Genomic DNA, 16,619 nt, shown 5'->3' on the forward strand with positions numbered 1-16,619 from the left:
TTACTCAATCTTTAACTTTGCCTTGGTTTTTCAATTTGCAGAATGACAGTAATTCTAGTATATTCTTTCTGGAGTTCTGAGAAATGAAAGCATGAATACTTAGAAAACCTCTAGAACTATGCATGGCTTATGGCATGTGCTTTACCCAATGTGATCTTCTAGAAAAAGTGAGGGTCGTTTCATTTGTACCCTAAAAATGATCTGACTAGTCTATATAGCCAACTCCTTTTACTTCTGTGCTAGGTAGCATTTTATGGAAGAGCATAGACACTTGAATTTGTGTTTAAAGTTCTCTACTGTCACAAGAAAGTGTTTAACTAATGCTCTTGGAGGTTTGTTTAAATAAAAAATTGCACACCCTGTGGTACCAGAGCATGTGGTGCTAGAAATGGAACAGAATACTCATATTCCATGTGGGCCTTGATTTTAAAACTGTCAGCAGGAGTTAGTTATGAAGAAACAGTAGCTAATGCATTAACTAAAAACATTTCTTCGAACAGAAGAATCTTAAAGGATTCTTCCAACCAGTCCATGGGCTTTACCTAGACCCCAAGAAGAAAATTTTGAAGTGAATTTATGATTTATCTCAGATTTGAATGCCCATTACTTATAGGTCTTCCTATAGGTTGCATTTCAAGACTCTGTTTTCATTCCCCAGGAAAAATGTGTTCCTGTGAAACCAAGTCAGATATCCCCACCAGCATCACAACTCTGAAAGTGTGTGTTGCTAGTTCTTGTACAACACTGTTATAAACTATGTGAGTACACTTATATACAGATATTTTTTCTTCACACAGGTTCCTTAGTCATGGATTTAACCAACGTTGGATTTAAGTTGGCTGAACCAGTGATATGAACCTGAGGAGGAGGACTGACTCTATTGAACTTGGGCATTCTTGGATTTTGAAATAAGAATTTCCTGAAACCAAAGTCCCCCTGGATAATAAGGGAAGACTTGGAAGGAATCAAAAGTGACCTGTGAATTTTCAACTGCAAAGGGAGTTGGTGCCCCCAAACTTGAGTCACTGGAAGGTCAACATTTAAAAATAGTTTTCATTCACACTAAGTTAACACAATTTTGCCTATAAAATGAGTAATACATAATAAGTTCAGGCTCTCAAACTATACCTCAGTCTCAGACAATAACTTCCAATACACACAGACAACCGGAAGCTGTATATAAACTCTAGCTTTTGTTTCTTCCTGAACATGAGTTGGTGCAGAGATTGTTTATATGTCCCCCATTCAAAAGGCTCTGGTGCATGGGGTTTGTGGCTGGGCTTCCTGTTCTTTTTTACTTTTTTTTTAAAGTCAAAAACAGCTGGGTCTTCTCTTCTTGTTTGCCTGCCCTAATATATTAGAAGTCAGACAGAGGTTGAGAATTTTGAGGATAGCCCAATTTATGGGGCCATTAGAGATTAACACTTAAATTTATACACCTTAAAATAACATGGTAAATATAAGACTCATGCTTCCCCTGAGTGAATGAATGCATACAGCTGGAAATTCCTCCTCACATACACAAATCAAAGATTTAGTTTTGCCTTTTGTTCCTTTCTTCCTTTTAGTCTTTGTTTTAAAAAGTGTTTGGAGTCTTTTGGTAAAAAAAAAAAAATCATTGGAGAGGGAAAAAAAAAAGAGAAAATCTTGTTCTATGGCTGAGATTAGTTCCAGTTTTGGTGTGTTATATGGGGCTACTCATAGTTTAATCCAACATGGTTTAGTGGCCAAATGCTGCTTCATTGCAACGTGAAGTGATTAGGGTCAAGTATGATAGTTTGTCCTAAAGGATATGAACAGAAGATTATCCTCTGACAGGCTCTGCAAGTCACACAAGTAAAGCCCCTTTAGAGAGTAGCTAGACTTCATAGCTAGACTCTGGCTTTTGTTCTTGAGCTGTCATTTCTAGTCATGTGAAGGAGCTACTGGATAAAAAGAAAAATGGATTTTCTGAAGCTTGGAAGCTTCCAGTCAACCTGAAAACAGTTCTGTTTTTAATTTATCTGGTGGCCATACATCTGGGCATTACTTAACTTGTCTGAAATGGTCAGTCCCCAATTTAATGAGAAGCACGGGGTGCTGTAAATCTGAGGAGTGGAGCAGGAGGGGGTGAAAACCAAGCAAAAGGAAAATTGAGGCCAAATATTGAAAACTGTCTTGATCATGATTGTGGAATGAGGAAAGGGTGAAGTGTGACTGATGTGGTCAGTGCCTTTAATTAGCCTGCAGGATGGTAGAGAGAAGCCATTGGTGGACTAGCTGGCCATCAGTTCTCACTGGGTTTGCTGCACTTGCTTTGCCATTTCTCAAATCAAGTTTGTAGAATGCATGAAAAAAGTGAGTTCACCTCCCTATGCATCCACAAACTACAGAGTCAGGGCTGCACCCGGAAGACTCCACATACCAGTTCTTCTGTGTCCCTTCAGCTGGTATGTTGGGGGCTCTGGGCAGGGCAGCTAGCCATAGGCCCCCTGGGCTGATCACTTAGTCCAAGGGACTGAGATCTCCCCCCATGCTAGGCGGGTCTTCAGGGCCACGCCTGGTTAATCAGGTCCTGGGGGGGTGGGGAGGGAGAGAAATTCCTCCCTATGCATCCACAAACGGACCCCATTCAGGATTTCTCTTCTTACTATTATTCATTTTCAAAATAAAAAAAACCATATATACTTTTAACAACACTCAAAAATATTCTTAATTCTCGACTGTTTTAGGAAAAAAAGTGGAATTCCCTAGATTTGGAGGATAATATTCAAATAGGTCTCTAAAATCAGTGTATATGTAGATGTGACTTCCTATACCGTGGTCCTCTCTGACTGCCAAGCCTGACCATAAACAATTCATCTATACTATGTATATAACCCCTCTGATATATTTCCCCTTTTCCACACAGATCCCCTTCTACTCCCTCATATCCCAATCTGGATTGGGATTATTTTATCATTATCTTCCCCTTAATTAACCCTCTTCACCCTCAGTTCTTTAATTTGTTAGGCACCAAGACCGACCTCCTTCTTCAACAGATTCTGCCCTTGTGTATTTTCTTTCTATATAATAGCTATAACACTTTCTAAATATTCTTTTACTGTGACGATTCTATCCACTGTTTATCTTGTATTCTCTTTGTGAGTTTTTCAATAAGGAATTTTGGTGGAAGTGTCCCTCAGTTTAATGCTTATGATTGAACTATGTCATGGGGATTGTTGGACTTGTTCTTATGGCCCCATATGAGCGGACAATGCCACATGGCATTGTTCCTTGTTTGCATAGGCACATTAAAATGGGAAAATAGTATACATACAAATAAGTTCTTATCTATTAGAGATTGGAACACACAAATCTCGTAGTGCAATGGAGCCTTACACCCTGAACATTGATATAATGACCTGGCACAGGCCTCAGAAGAATGGGCATTCTCCAATCACCCCTGGATCAGGGAAGGTATCTACGAAACATCCAAGGTTTTTTATAACAACACCTGGAAGAAATCCTCTACCAGGAAGACACTACCAAGGCTCTGACATCCACCTTCTCAAAAGAGACTTCTCTTAACACTAAGAAGACTTGACAACAACAACGACCTGCTTACAGGACAGGGTTCTCTGCATTGCCCTTCAATTGTGAGGTGAAACGAGAGGACGTTCTGCACCATCCTGACTGCAATGTAGGATATGCAGATTCCAGGATCTTTAATACAGAAATATGATACCAACAACAGAGACTGTGTGAAAAATAAAAGTGTATTTTCACTACAGACAATGACCTGGATTGGACAAACTAGTTTGCCTGGAGCCTAGAGTTGGTCTTATGCCAGGAAACTTCAGGGGTAGGATCTCCTTGTATTTAGGCCAAAGCTTTTCCGTTCCATGTCCCTCATATTTTGGTGGATCTATGCAAACAATAATCACCACTCTAACACCGTTTTTACTGTGCTCCTTTGACTCTAATCCTTAAGAGAAACAAACCACTTAAACTTTTGAGGTTAACTTAAACTAATATGCATGTGCATGGAAATGTAAAAAAGTACTTTGCCCTCAATTTTTAAGGAGTTACATAAGTGTTATGTCGTTAGATTACTTTGTGTGCTGCTAAGATATATTATGTACTACAATCTGGGGACTTGAGGGACAAAGCAATTGTACATAGGTTTTATTTTATTTTTCTTAATGTTCTTTGGCTGAAAATTCAAAGTTAAGATATCAGCAATAGGACTACTGAGAATTCTGTTTCTGGGTGATTGTCCTTCCACTGTAACTTTACCTTGTCCTCTTTCTTTGCATCTTTGTTCTCATAATTAAAAATAAAAAATTAATATAAAAAAAAGAAAAAAAAAGTGAGTCCAGTGCAAAACATTTAGAGAGGCAGATGGTTCGGACTTCTTTCACTAGGGAGCTGGAAGTCCAACCAGTGCTTCCTAAAGTTTTGCAGGAAACAGCAATGTTCTTGTTGAATCTGGGGACAGTCAGTGGATGTATTACTCTCCGTGAGTTGTCTGTCCCTGCAGCTTCCTGAATTTCTCTCCCCCTTCCTCCCCCAGCTCACCATGCTCTCTACCTAGGAAGTTTAATATCTACTGAGGGTCACATTGGATCTCTTAGATCCAGCTGATCAAGGGCACCAGAAAGTGAGCGAAAAAGAGGAGGGAGAGATTTGAGTATTATTCCTTTACTTTCTGCATGCCTCTCAACAATAACTACATTCTCAAATGACAGGGATCTGGAAGCATTTTCTGTCAGAGAATAAATACGTTAAGTTTTCCAAACCAAGAGGCAAAACTCAAAACTACTATTAAGTCCTTTTTTAATCATTTAAGATAGAAAAAAAAAAAAAAACCTTGATGATGACCATGACAGGATATACTTTGCAGAAATGTAAAATTGCACCTTTAGTGCTTTTAAGCTGCTTAAACAAATATTACCTCAATTAAAAAATTAAGAATAAATAGGCTTTGTTTGAGGGACTCAGCGGCAGGGCCAAAATCAATGGCTGACCCCTCTTGATGGCTACAATGCCCCAGAGAAGCTATGATTGGCTTCAGTCCTCATATTGACCTGGCCCTTCAGGTCTAAGGGTGTTTCAGCTCCCAGAGTCTCACTGTATCCTGCATACAACTGTTTGTTCATACCTTTTAAATGTGCTTTTTATTTCCTTCAGGGATATGACAAATCTAGCTAGAAGATTCAGGAAAGGGAAGCAGAGTTCATGGGATTGCATGAGGCTGAATGTTTTGTTGAAATGCCTGGTGACTGTCTATAGGCCCCAAGAGCATAGGGCTCATCCTGGAGCAGATCTCCAGTTAAGAAATGTGAATATTGAAGTTCTGGGGCAAATCTGCCCTTCTTCTGGACAATCACATTATCATCACGACTTTTGATTTCTAATCTCAAACAGTTTTATTCTATTTCTTATTTTTTCACCTACATGATCCAGATACACATAAAATAACTTCTACTCTCATTAAAGAGATGGGAAGAAGAATGTCTCCTTTCTTGGTCAAAGAGTACAAAGTGATCAGTGTAGGCCACAGGAGATCTCAATGTGGTTTCCTAATTGGACATTATGACTCAGCCTGTTAACCAGAGATGGGGAGGTTCCATGTTGTGCTAGGTGCCATGCTGCTTACTGGTGGTTGAAGATGAGTTGGGAATAACTGTGCCCCAGGGGGCCAGTTGTGGTGGAGAGAAGACTCATAAACATGAGAGTAGGTCCTGCCTGTCTCCTGCCTACAGAGCTGGCTGAGTCAGCAGAAGCCAGGATAACTTTCCTAGCCAAGGGAGCAGGAATATGTTTTCATGACCCAGAGAGGGAGTCCTGCCAGCTGCCTCATGAATTCACCAGTGTCCCAGGTCTTTTCCATTTTGTTTTTTTTTTTTTGGGTGAATCTTTAACACTTAGATTCCCAGCTGCTTGTCAATAATTCAGTAGTCATGTTTGTGGTCAAAATGAACCCAGTTGTCACATGTGGGTCTCCTTATTGATCAATCACCAAGGTATGATCATAATCTTTGCCCTACTCCACTGCATCTGCTCTTATAGACCCTCCTATGACAGACTAGCTGGCACTTTTGTCTGGCACAATGTCTTATGTAGGCTTGTAAAACCCACAGAGTTGGTCTTTGACTCCAAAGTTGTAGAGATGATATCAATTGGAGCCCAGTATGTGCAAAAAACACCGAGGAGTTGCTGATTCTGGGGCTGGGACCACATTTTGAGAACCAGCAATTAAACACAATGACTAAGGAGGCAGAGCATCAGGGACTGAGGAGATAATTGGGAGTAATGCATATTGCATAGGGAGTTTGGATGTGAAATTTGGAATGGAAGGATGTGGGGGAAAAGGAGTTTCACTGGAGGGAAAAAGAGAGCACATTATGAGAGCCAGTGTACTCGTGAAAGCTATGTGTGACACTTATATTGCAGTTGAGACGTAAGCTCTTGGAGGTTGCATTTTTAAAGTTTATTCAAGTGATTCTAATATTCAGCTGGGCTGGTTCACTTCTGTGTAATGTTTGGCAGGACATAGTACAAGGATGGGGCACAACTGACTAAACTGATTCCGGTTCTGGTGCAATGCTTGAGAAGGTTTTGCAAATTCTAAATCTCATTGTGCAGATTTGTATTATTTTCATAAAACTTAAACCACCAAACTACCAGTTAATAAAAGAATAAAATACTCTCAAGCAGAATTCTTCCAGCAGAAGTAATGCTGTCAACATCTGAGATTACAGAAATGAAAAACTATCCATAATCAATGATGCCATATTACTCACAAGGTACAGATTCCTAAAAACGACATAATAGAAAAATTCTCTTTCTTCTTCATCTTGGAGCTTTGACTTGGCTCCTTCCTGTCTGCACATGTATGCACGCCACTGCATGTTCAGCATTAGAAAATAATTAGCAGCCAACAGCTGGTAGTCAAGCAAGTTACATTTTGCCCACATCTTTCCAGAGTTCAATTTATTGCCTGGGGAGACTTATCTTAAAAAAGAATCTCATTTTTTTAAAAGAGCAAATGAAAATGAAAATGCATTGCAATGATTTTGAGCATGAGCTAGCTCAGCTGGGAAAAGAGAACTCTCAATGAGGTTTCATGCCACTGTCTAATAATATTTTCCTTTGATTTTAGAGGAGTAGGGCTGCTCTGAAATTAGCAAATAACTCAAGGCAATATAGATATTATGTTTGTTGTCACTGGAAGGAAGGTAAGCTGTGTGTGCATGCGTGTGGTGGCAATGGGGATAAGAGCTGGCTCTGAAATGGAGTTTTTCCCTTAATGCCTTGGAGCCGGCCCAGTTCTGCTTGCAGCATGCACCAGTGTCTGGAGACATGAATTAGGGACTTGTGTTCCAAATCTGGGTAGAAGAGTACTTTGCTTATCTCAGGTTTTCCTGTATGCAGAATTATGTTAGCATCTTTCCTGTTACAATTTTCTAGTGCTCTCTGACAATTGGTAGAGTGAGATCTTATGGACGAGGTCAGAAGGTAAGAGTGGTGAATGGAACTGAGAGCCTGAAAATGCCTGAAGCACATGCTTTGCATTTGGAAGGCCTAAATTCAATCTCAATGCTGCCTGGTCTCCTCACTGAGAGAGACCCCTGAGCACTGCTGAGTATGGCTCTCTGATGGAGGAGGAAGAGAAGAGTACTCTCAGGATGCATTAGCTATCTCTCATGGTTTATATGTCCTAGTAAGCCAAAGAAGCTTATCATTTTTAGTTTTTGTTTTCATTTTCTGGGCAGGGCCTCCCATGTTATGCTGGGAAGGGGTGTTCAGGGTCACTCTTGGTGATACTCAGCCAACTGGGCTGAAGATTGCCAGAGAATTTGGTGCTTGTGACTTTGTTATCCAAAAGGACCACCCCAGTGGTGCTCAGTGGTCACCAGATTCCTCTTTTTAGGACTGGGGGACCTCCAAGAATTATATTCTAAATTTTTTGTGGAAACATGTGGTTCCATGAATAAAACCGATGTCTTTAGACATGCAAAACACATACCCCTGACTCCTTGCTATTTCCCTGACTTGAAAGAAGACTTTAAGCTCTGGTGATGTGTGGGAAGAAGAGATAGTAGAGAAAAGAGAGGTTTTTCACAGTTAGGAAAAAATGAGTTCTAGATCCATGACTAACACAACTGCCAGTGTGTCCTGATACTCTGGTGGGAAGTTTAGAGAAAGCAGAATGGATTTGTGCTATTGTTAGGAGAAGAGAAATAAGGTATCAGAATGAATTCAGCCATTTTAGTTAAATAGTGCTTACCAACAAGATTATGAATTGTTTGGGGGAATTTATAATAGTTCTCTAAAGACACTTTCTAAGCCACTTAACTCATTTTCTATCACTTTACTAGGGATATTGTAAAATGCCTAGTTCTTCACCTTGATAGTATGAACTTGAGGAAGTAACTACTTGTACTATCAAGTCCATGATTTTAGACATTTTATGACTCTTATTGAGTATGTGTTTCTATCAGGAGTGGAATCAATGCTTGAATAACAAAAGACATACCTTGATGGGAGAGTACCACTTCCGGGGTGAAGAGGGCCGACGCATGTTGTTGTTGAGATTTCGAGGCTCTGGGAATTCATACTCCTGTTCGGGCATCTTGACTCTTGCATTCTTTGCCTTTTCCAACTTGGCACCTTCTTCTGTGGAGCCCTTTTCTCCCCAACGGACCTAAAATAAATAACATAAGCCAAAAAGGCAAAATAAATAGAATGCATGAAATGGGATCACAATTACATATGTGATGGTACACTTGAGTGTTCTTCAACTCTCAAAGTTTTTTGGGTTTTGGGGAGAGGTTGGATAAAAGGAAAGGTGAACTGAAGGTATAGAAGCTCTATACTCTATACTGAAGCTCTAGGGGATTGGGTGAGCTATGGGGGGTGTGGTGCAGCTTATATATGTATGCAGGCCCAGATAAGAACATTAGATTCTCTGAGAAAAGAAATTACATGGGGAGACATGTAGCAGAGAGTGAACTATTCTGTTTATAGTGAACATAACATGGGTGTTACAGTTTGAAAGCTGTAATCTGATCATCTCACTTTGATCACTCATAACCCAGTAGATAAGATTTTCTAATTTGCTCCGATTTTTTATCATTGAGTAGACACCAAATAAATATGATAGCTCAATGGGTTAGAGAACATGCTCAACATGTGGGAGGCCTATATTAAATTCTAGTGGTCTCCTGGGAACTTCACTGAGTGACTCCTGAATACTACTAGATGCTTCTCCATAAAAAACATTATTATTTCCACCCAGTACCAGATCTCAAACCCAGAGCTTCATACAGGGAAGACTCTAAAACAGGGCCAATTTCCTGGCCCTTTTGCTGTCATATTACCTCCATCCTTTTAATGCCTCCAACACCTCGTCCACCATAATAAGAGGCATCGACTGTAGGCCACTTTTTCTTAGGGAGACCATCATCATCTTCTTCCTGCAGAGAGATTGTGACCCATGTAAAGAAGCCAAGACCATAGTCACCACGTATGTACCCACATGACCAAGTGCATGAGAGCACTCTGCTAGGTGAAACTGTGGCTCCATGCTTATTGTGGTTTTGATCAAATTGCATCACTGCAGAAGCTTCTTTTCCTTATTAGTAGTGAAGGGTAAGTATACTGCTCCTAGATAAGGGTGGGATGCAATGTAGAATTGTAGCCTATTAAAGCCCAATTACAGTCTGAGAATTTTAAATTTGTGTCTTCTTCCTGATTCCTTTAAACTCCAGAGGCCAACTTAACAATGATTCTCTTGGGGAACTAATAAACATCTCAACAATAGCAAGCCAAAAAGAAATCTAGATTTTTTTTCTGACACCTGATCATTTAGTAACTATCTCCATACGTGGAATTAATCTTGAATTCTTTCCTTCCTCCATTGCTTTTCTCCCACATCTCCAAAATTCCCAGAAATTTTCTTCGTTATTTCTTCTAAAAGATTCCATATTTGTGATTTTTTTCACCACCTCTGTAACTATCACCAAAATAGTAGTACCAAGTTCTTGTGAGTTTTTTTTTCTTCTATTGCTTGCCTTCTTTCTGTCTTGTAGCCTATTCACTTGCTGTTTCCTGGTTTAAGACTACATTTCCTGGGCTTTCTCATGGATTTTTCTTATCACTCCTAGGACAGCCCTTCACTGGACATCCTTCAAAAAATTTTTCAGGGGCCGGAGTGGTGGTGCAGTGGTAGGATGTTTGCTTTGCACACAGCTGACCTGGGACAGACCGTGGTTAGATTCCCCAGGCATCGCATATGGTCTCCCAAGCCAGGAACAATTTCTGAACGCATAGCCAAGAGTACCTTGAGCATTACTAAGTGTGGCCAAAAAACCAAAAGAAAAATGTTTTTTCATTCCACCAGGATATTTTATTTTTCATTAAGGTTGTTATCAGGCTTAATGTTTATTTATTTTCTGTCTCTCCAAGCTGGGATGTGAGTTCCACAGAAGCTTCTGTCACTGGTTGTATTTATACTCTTAGGTTTAAGAGTGGCATTTCAGAGATAGCAAATACTCAAGTATTATCTATTGGATTTACAGGTAAATCATATGAGATGACTTAAACTTATAACTCAGAATATGCAACTAAGCTCAGTGACAGAAAGTTTGTGCTTATGTAACTTACATAGAACTTGTATAGAAAAGAAAAGGATCATTAAAAAATTGCTTTTCGTCTTAAAACTGTAATTCTTCCTGCTGTGAGGAGAAAAAACCTACCATTTACAATTATCTATGGGTTAAGGAAGATGGTATGCCTTCCTTCCTAAGAAGATAAAGGGGTCTGTCTACAAAGTAGTAGTATGAACCAGAGGGGATGAAACTGCTCAGAAGAAGGCAACTTCCCAAGAGTTGTTCTGGTTGTATTTGGTGAGTTATCTGTATAGTTCCAGATATTTTGCCTTATCATCTAATTTTAGAAGGTTTGAGGTCAAACTAAGAATCATTACAGAGAGCATTACCTTTACAATCAAAGGCAGATATATATTATCAGGCCATTAGTAAAATATGGCCTCAGAAAGCCTAAGCATGGCCCAGGGCAATTTTCCCAAATAACTAATTTTAGAGTGTCTAAAACTGCACATAGCAGCACTGAATATGAAAGACAGAAAGAACAGAACTACTTCATTCAAGTGGAAACTGAATAGTTTCACTAATTTCCTAATTTTTTAAATAGCAGAAAAATAAAAATTAGAGATAATCTAATTGTTTTGTTTTGTTTGGGAGCCACAATTGGCAGAACTCAGGAGTTACTCTTGTCTTTGCATTCACAAACCATCCTGGTAGGCTCAGGGGACCATAGGTTCGAAGCTGGATGGGTCACATATAAGATTTACTATCTCTCAGCTGCATCTAATTTTTTTCTTTAATTGCAGAGAAGACAGATGGATCCAAAGAAATGAAGAGAGTACTAAAGTTGAAGTTCTCTGGTCTGGTTTTCTGATGGCTTGATAGATTACCCCCACACTGGCACATTAAATTGCCTTTCCTTTCAACTGCCCTGTCCAGCCCAGGACTTACTGTCAGCTCTAGGGCTCTATTCCAACCCTCCCTACACCCTGGAAAGGCCAGGACAGCTTCCTACATGTGTGTGAGGGTGGAGTCCTGCACGCCAAGTGCTGAGATTCGAGTCTGCCTCACATAATTCTGACCCACTAAATCTGTCATTTAATCTCTTCACCCAACTCATCTGCCAAACTTAAACAACCACAACAGCAAAAGACAACACAATGACCCAGGAATTGACCAACCAAGGCAGTCAAAATTTTCCTGCAGTTGTCAAGGCTCTGTTATGCATTCAAGAGCATAGTTTTGCAATCTTCAAAAGAGAAGAATCTTTGATGTGTCCTTCCATTTGATTAAAAATAGAGTTAAAAAAATCAATTCCCAGCAACTTCATAAAGAAAACCACTGGTGAAGGGGGGTATTTTGTTTATAACTGAAACCCAACTACAAACATGCTTGTAATCATGGTGCTTAAATAAAGATTTATTAAATAAAGAAAACCAGCAGCTATGGAAGTGAATGGCTATGTTTAATCATTAAATAAATTGATTAATTAAGTTAATGATTAATTAACGATTAATTATTCACGGAAGGGGAAGACTTGGGAGGTTCCTACCCTCCCTTTAAGGATGAAACAGAGAGAAGAAACTGCCAGTCTCAAGTGTTAGTAAAGCAGGAAGGAGAGGTGTGCAAGTAGGTAAGGAAGGGAGATGTTTAAGAAAAATTAAAGATATTTTGGCAATAATCCTCAGAGACAAAGAGAGGAGGGCTGAAAGGTCCAGCTCATGACATGAAGCTCACCACAAAGAGTGATGAGTGAAGTTAGAGAAATAACTACATTAAGAACTATCGTAACAATGTGAATGAATGAAGGAAGTAGAAAGCTTATCTAGAGTACAGATGGGGTGGGATGGAGAGAGGGAGATTTGGGACATAGGTGGTGGGAATGTTGCACCAGTGAAGGGGGGTGTTCTTTACATGACTGAAACCCAACTACAATCATATTTGTAATCAAGGTGTTTAAATAAAGATATTAATTTAAAAAAGGAAGGGAGATGCGTGGAACTGAGCTACCAGACAGAGTAGAGGCCAGAAGCTGCTAATAGGAATGACAAGGATAGTAGAAAAGAGGCTGCCTGATGTCCTGTTAGTAGTTGCTGATTAAAGTGTGTTGTACTCCACTTGCACATTTACTGTTTTTCATTTTTATTTATTTATTTTGGGGTTTACACAGTGTTGTAGGGTGGGTGGGGGACCAAGGCTACCCAGCAGTGCTTGGGAGCCCAAGTTCTGTCAGAGATTGAAGGCTCTGTGCATGCCAAACTTGCACTTCAGCCTTTTGGCTTGTCTGCCTGCTTTTACCCCTAATTTTAAATCTTTCAGGAAACATCTTATGCACTTACTATCTAGCTGTGGTACCTTGAGGGAATTTAGGAATTAGGTTCTTGCCACTGAGAAATTCTTAGGATAAATATGGTAATAAACCTGAATGACTCTTTCAAAATCAAGTGCTTCCTGAAATCAGATGCCAGTGTACATCACTGTCAGTGTTTACAGTATTTCCTTCTTCTTCTTCTTCTTCTCAAATATTAAAAAAAATCCATGGAAAGTGACTATTTAGAATCAAATCACCCAGTGAAAATCTTATTACTGGATTATCCCAGGAACTGCCAATTATTTGGAATAACTAGGTAATTACTGAGAAATTCTCACATCAATGAAAATTAAAATCTTAACTCAGGTTGTTAAAAACTGAAATTTCTTGCTTTTGTTGAGATTTTGACAAACAAGTTTTTAGTCATTTTATACAGGGATGCCAATGTGAGTTGCATGATCTATCAAAGTTATACATCTTTACAGTACATATGTTCATACTTTTTATTAGACAAGATGACTAAGAGTTTATTATAAAGTTGTACTCAGTCTTGAAGCCTAATTATTTAAATAATAGATCTTTCCATTAGAATATGATGTTTATAGAAACATCCAGATAAAAGTCTGGATGATTAATATATATATATATATATATATATATATATATATATGGATGATTAATATATATATGTGGGAGCTTTTGTCTTTAGTAGTTATTGACTATCAGTCGCTATTAAATTCTTTGGAAACGAATCAAAGGTGAATTAGTGAGATTCTGAACCTCAAGTAGCTAATGAGCTAATTTTATAAAGAAGAACCACTAAAATACTCATAAGAAGCAGTAAAGAAGGTATCCAAAAATTCTTTCTGATGGAAGGAATGCCAGTGTGTTTTATAGAGACAGTAATACACGAGCTGTGCTTTGAAGGGTTTGTGGGATTTGAACACAGGAAGATGCAGTGGAGAAGGTGGTCTAGATTCAGACTCGGATTTTCAGAGCAATGTATATACCATTTTGTATGGGCTAAGGCATGTTTTCTGTTTCTGGGGGACTTTTTTTGTGTCTTTTCTTTTTCCCTGCCAGACATATTAGAAAGGATATTAGAGTGATCTAACTCACAGGGCCAACACATATGCTAAGGTAATCAGTTCAGCCTGTAGTCTGTCCCCTGCCTGCCTGGAAGTAAATTTAGGTCTAACAAAACCCTTTGTATCTCAATCATCCCCAGGTTGTCATTTTGCTTCAGAAACCAGCTTGGCCTTCTTCAGGTGAAAACAGAGCCTTTTAGTAGATGCCAGATGAAACTGGAAAAATTTAGCTACTCTATTCTCTTGCTTTTAGCTTTCCTTTCTTGGTGGTTTGTTAGTCTGAACATTTTATTTCCCTTCAAAATTGTGCTCAGTTTAAACACTCATTGATCTTGTTGTTTACATAAAACCCTGTACTAGAAGCTGGAATCTGGGGCAAATCAGACCCTGCTTAATCTTCTACCTAGAGTGCCTTCATATAAGTATATATGAGTATATATCTATGTATACATATATATAAATATGTATACCAAGGTGACTTATATATAATACTGATATATACATATACTTCATTTACTTATACTTGGTATCTCTCTCTACATATACCTATATGTATATATCTATATACATACAGACACTATATATACACACATATATAGCTTCCACAGAACCTTTCAAAAGTAAAAGGAAATCCAACTTTAGAGGAAATAGTGAAGCTAATGAAGAAAGGAATATTCATTCAAGGACACAGAGAGTACTTCCTCAAGGGTACTCTTCCTATCCAATCTTTCTTTGGGAGGACAACTGACAGCTACACAAAATGGAAAGGGTCCAACTGAAAGTAGTGGAATTGCCTTCTCTCAGAAGAGACAAGGTTATTGTGGATGTAAAGGCTCTTTTTTCCACCTCTCTGCATAGCAATATAATTTCCCTCTTTGATTTTTGGGCAGGAAGAAAGTTGGCATTTCCAACAAGATGTGCTTTAATTGATTGCAGCTATTAAATCCTTTGACTTACATGCATTTAGTTCAGGCTATAAAAGCCACATGGAACTTTAAATTTAATCATTATTATTTCTGTATGTAGGAAACTTGACAGAGGCATTGGGAAAAGAAATAGTGAGGGGTGGGTCTTGGCTTGCACACAATAAACCGATGGATTTAAAACCCTATCAGAATCTTTTCTGTTCTGCTACATTTGCAGACCTGTATCTTGGCATTTAACTTGATGAATATTGCATCCTGAGAAGCCAAACAATCCCTGGAACTATCAGAGGACTTGGAAAGCCACTAACAATGCCCTGCTGACCTTGGATGATTTTTTTCACCACTGGCCTTTAATGCCTCCGCTGTATTCCATGCCAGACCATGCTCACACAGAACTGCATGCTGGCCAATTTAGTACTAGAGTCCAAAAATTTCCTTTTCAAAGGATGAGGATTTGAGATCAAGGTAAAGGTATTAGCATATTTTCCACTCCCTATCCATTCTTTTCATATTTTCATTATTATTATCTGCCAAATTGGGGGTAACAGTATGTGAAGTGAAAGAAAAATGGATTGCATCAGTATTCAAACAATTCAAATAGTTGGAACAATTGTTTAAATAAACTACCACTGACTGTTTGAAAAAGGTGGCCAATGGAGCTGGAGAGATAGTACAGTTTGTCTTGCACACAGCCAATGAAGCTTGATTCTCTGGATCTCATATGTTCTCCTAACTCCACAAAGACTGATCCTTAAGTTCAGAGCCAGGTGGAAGCCCTAAGCATTGCAGGATATGGGCCCAAACTAAACTGAAACAAAAACTTGTTCTGATTTATACACATAAGTCAGAAAGTTTCTGAAGAAAAAGGAGATTCCCTGAAGTGCCTTTTTCAGAGAAAATAATCAGTCCCCTGGAGCTATAAATAATTGTATTGGTAATAGCAGGAAGGAAAGTCTTTGGGGATATCACCTGGCTGCTAGGAGTGTTCATTTCATGTTCATTTTGAAAAAGGCAAAAGACTTTCTTCTACACAGCTTTTTATGGATTAGGAGACTGGGTATAATTTAGATCTGCTTGGCTGGTCCTGAATCTCAGGCCAGTTCAAACATCTTCCTTCTCCACCCTGCCACCTCATCCACAGAGCTGTCCATGTGCCTGTGACTTACCTCACTCTCTTCTACAGGGGGTGGAGGGACCTCCTTTATAATCTAAAAAGAGAGAGAAAAAAAGAACAAGTCAGTAGAAGTCTTCAGTGACTTACTTTCCAAGAGATGAGTTACTTGTATGGTTACGATTATCATAGTGAAGGGCTCAAGCAAGGTAGGCAAGTCCTGATGTAGTTCTGATGTTCTGATGTAGCTTTGGAAGCAGAAGAGCTCATTAGACCATGCTCCTGGCCCAGGATTCCATCCTTAGACTCAAGGTTCCCACTATATAGCTTTGTAAAAAGAAAACAATGCTGCTCAGATAACAGTCAGAAAACATATTTTCTCTTACCACAAATTTATTCCTTCATGTATTCATTCAGTCATTTCTATAACACATCATTTATCCATATATACTATAAATAAATGGCTTCACTTTTAAGAAAAGATTATATAAAAGAGAGGTCAGGATGGTTGTATAGAGATTAGTTAGGTTGTTGGCAGTTTCATTAAGTGTGGTTGATCCAAAGTGGCACTCATGGAATTAGGGTATAATAATGACCAATCCCAATGGA

At 38.9% G+C, this 16,619-nt stretch overlaps 1 protein-coding gene across 1 annotated transcript in view; it reads right to left on the minus strand.

Moving 5' to 3' along the window:
- ANTXR1 (ANTXR cell adhesion molecule 1) overlaps positions 1-16,619 on the minus strand; it is a 252,529-nt gene that overhangs the window by 59,966 nt on the left and 175,944 nt on the right. The window contains exons 14-16 of the mRNA XM_049785145.1: positions 16,066-16,107; positions 9,348-9,443; positions 8,504-8,671 (exon numbers count right to left, since the gene is read on the minus strand). Coding sequence (XP_049641102.1) covers positions 8,504-8,671; positions 9,348-9,443; positions 16,066-16,107 — 306 coding nt within the window. The remainder of the gene's footprint in view (positions 1-8,503; positions 8,672-9,347; positions 9,444-16,065; positions 16,108-16,619) is intronic.

This window comes from Suncus etruscus, chromosome 12 (genome assembly GCF_024139225.1).
Source record: "Suncus etruscus isolate mSunEtr1 chromosome 12, mSunEtr1.pri.cur, whole genome shotgun sequence".
NCBI lineage: Eukaryota > Metazoa > Chordata > Mammalia > Eulipotyphla > Soricidae > Suncus > Suncus etruscus.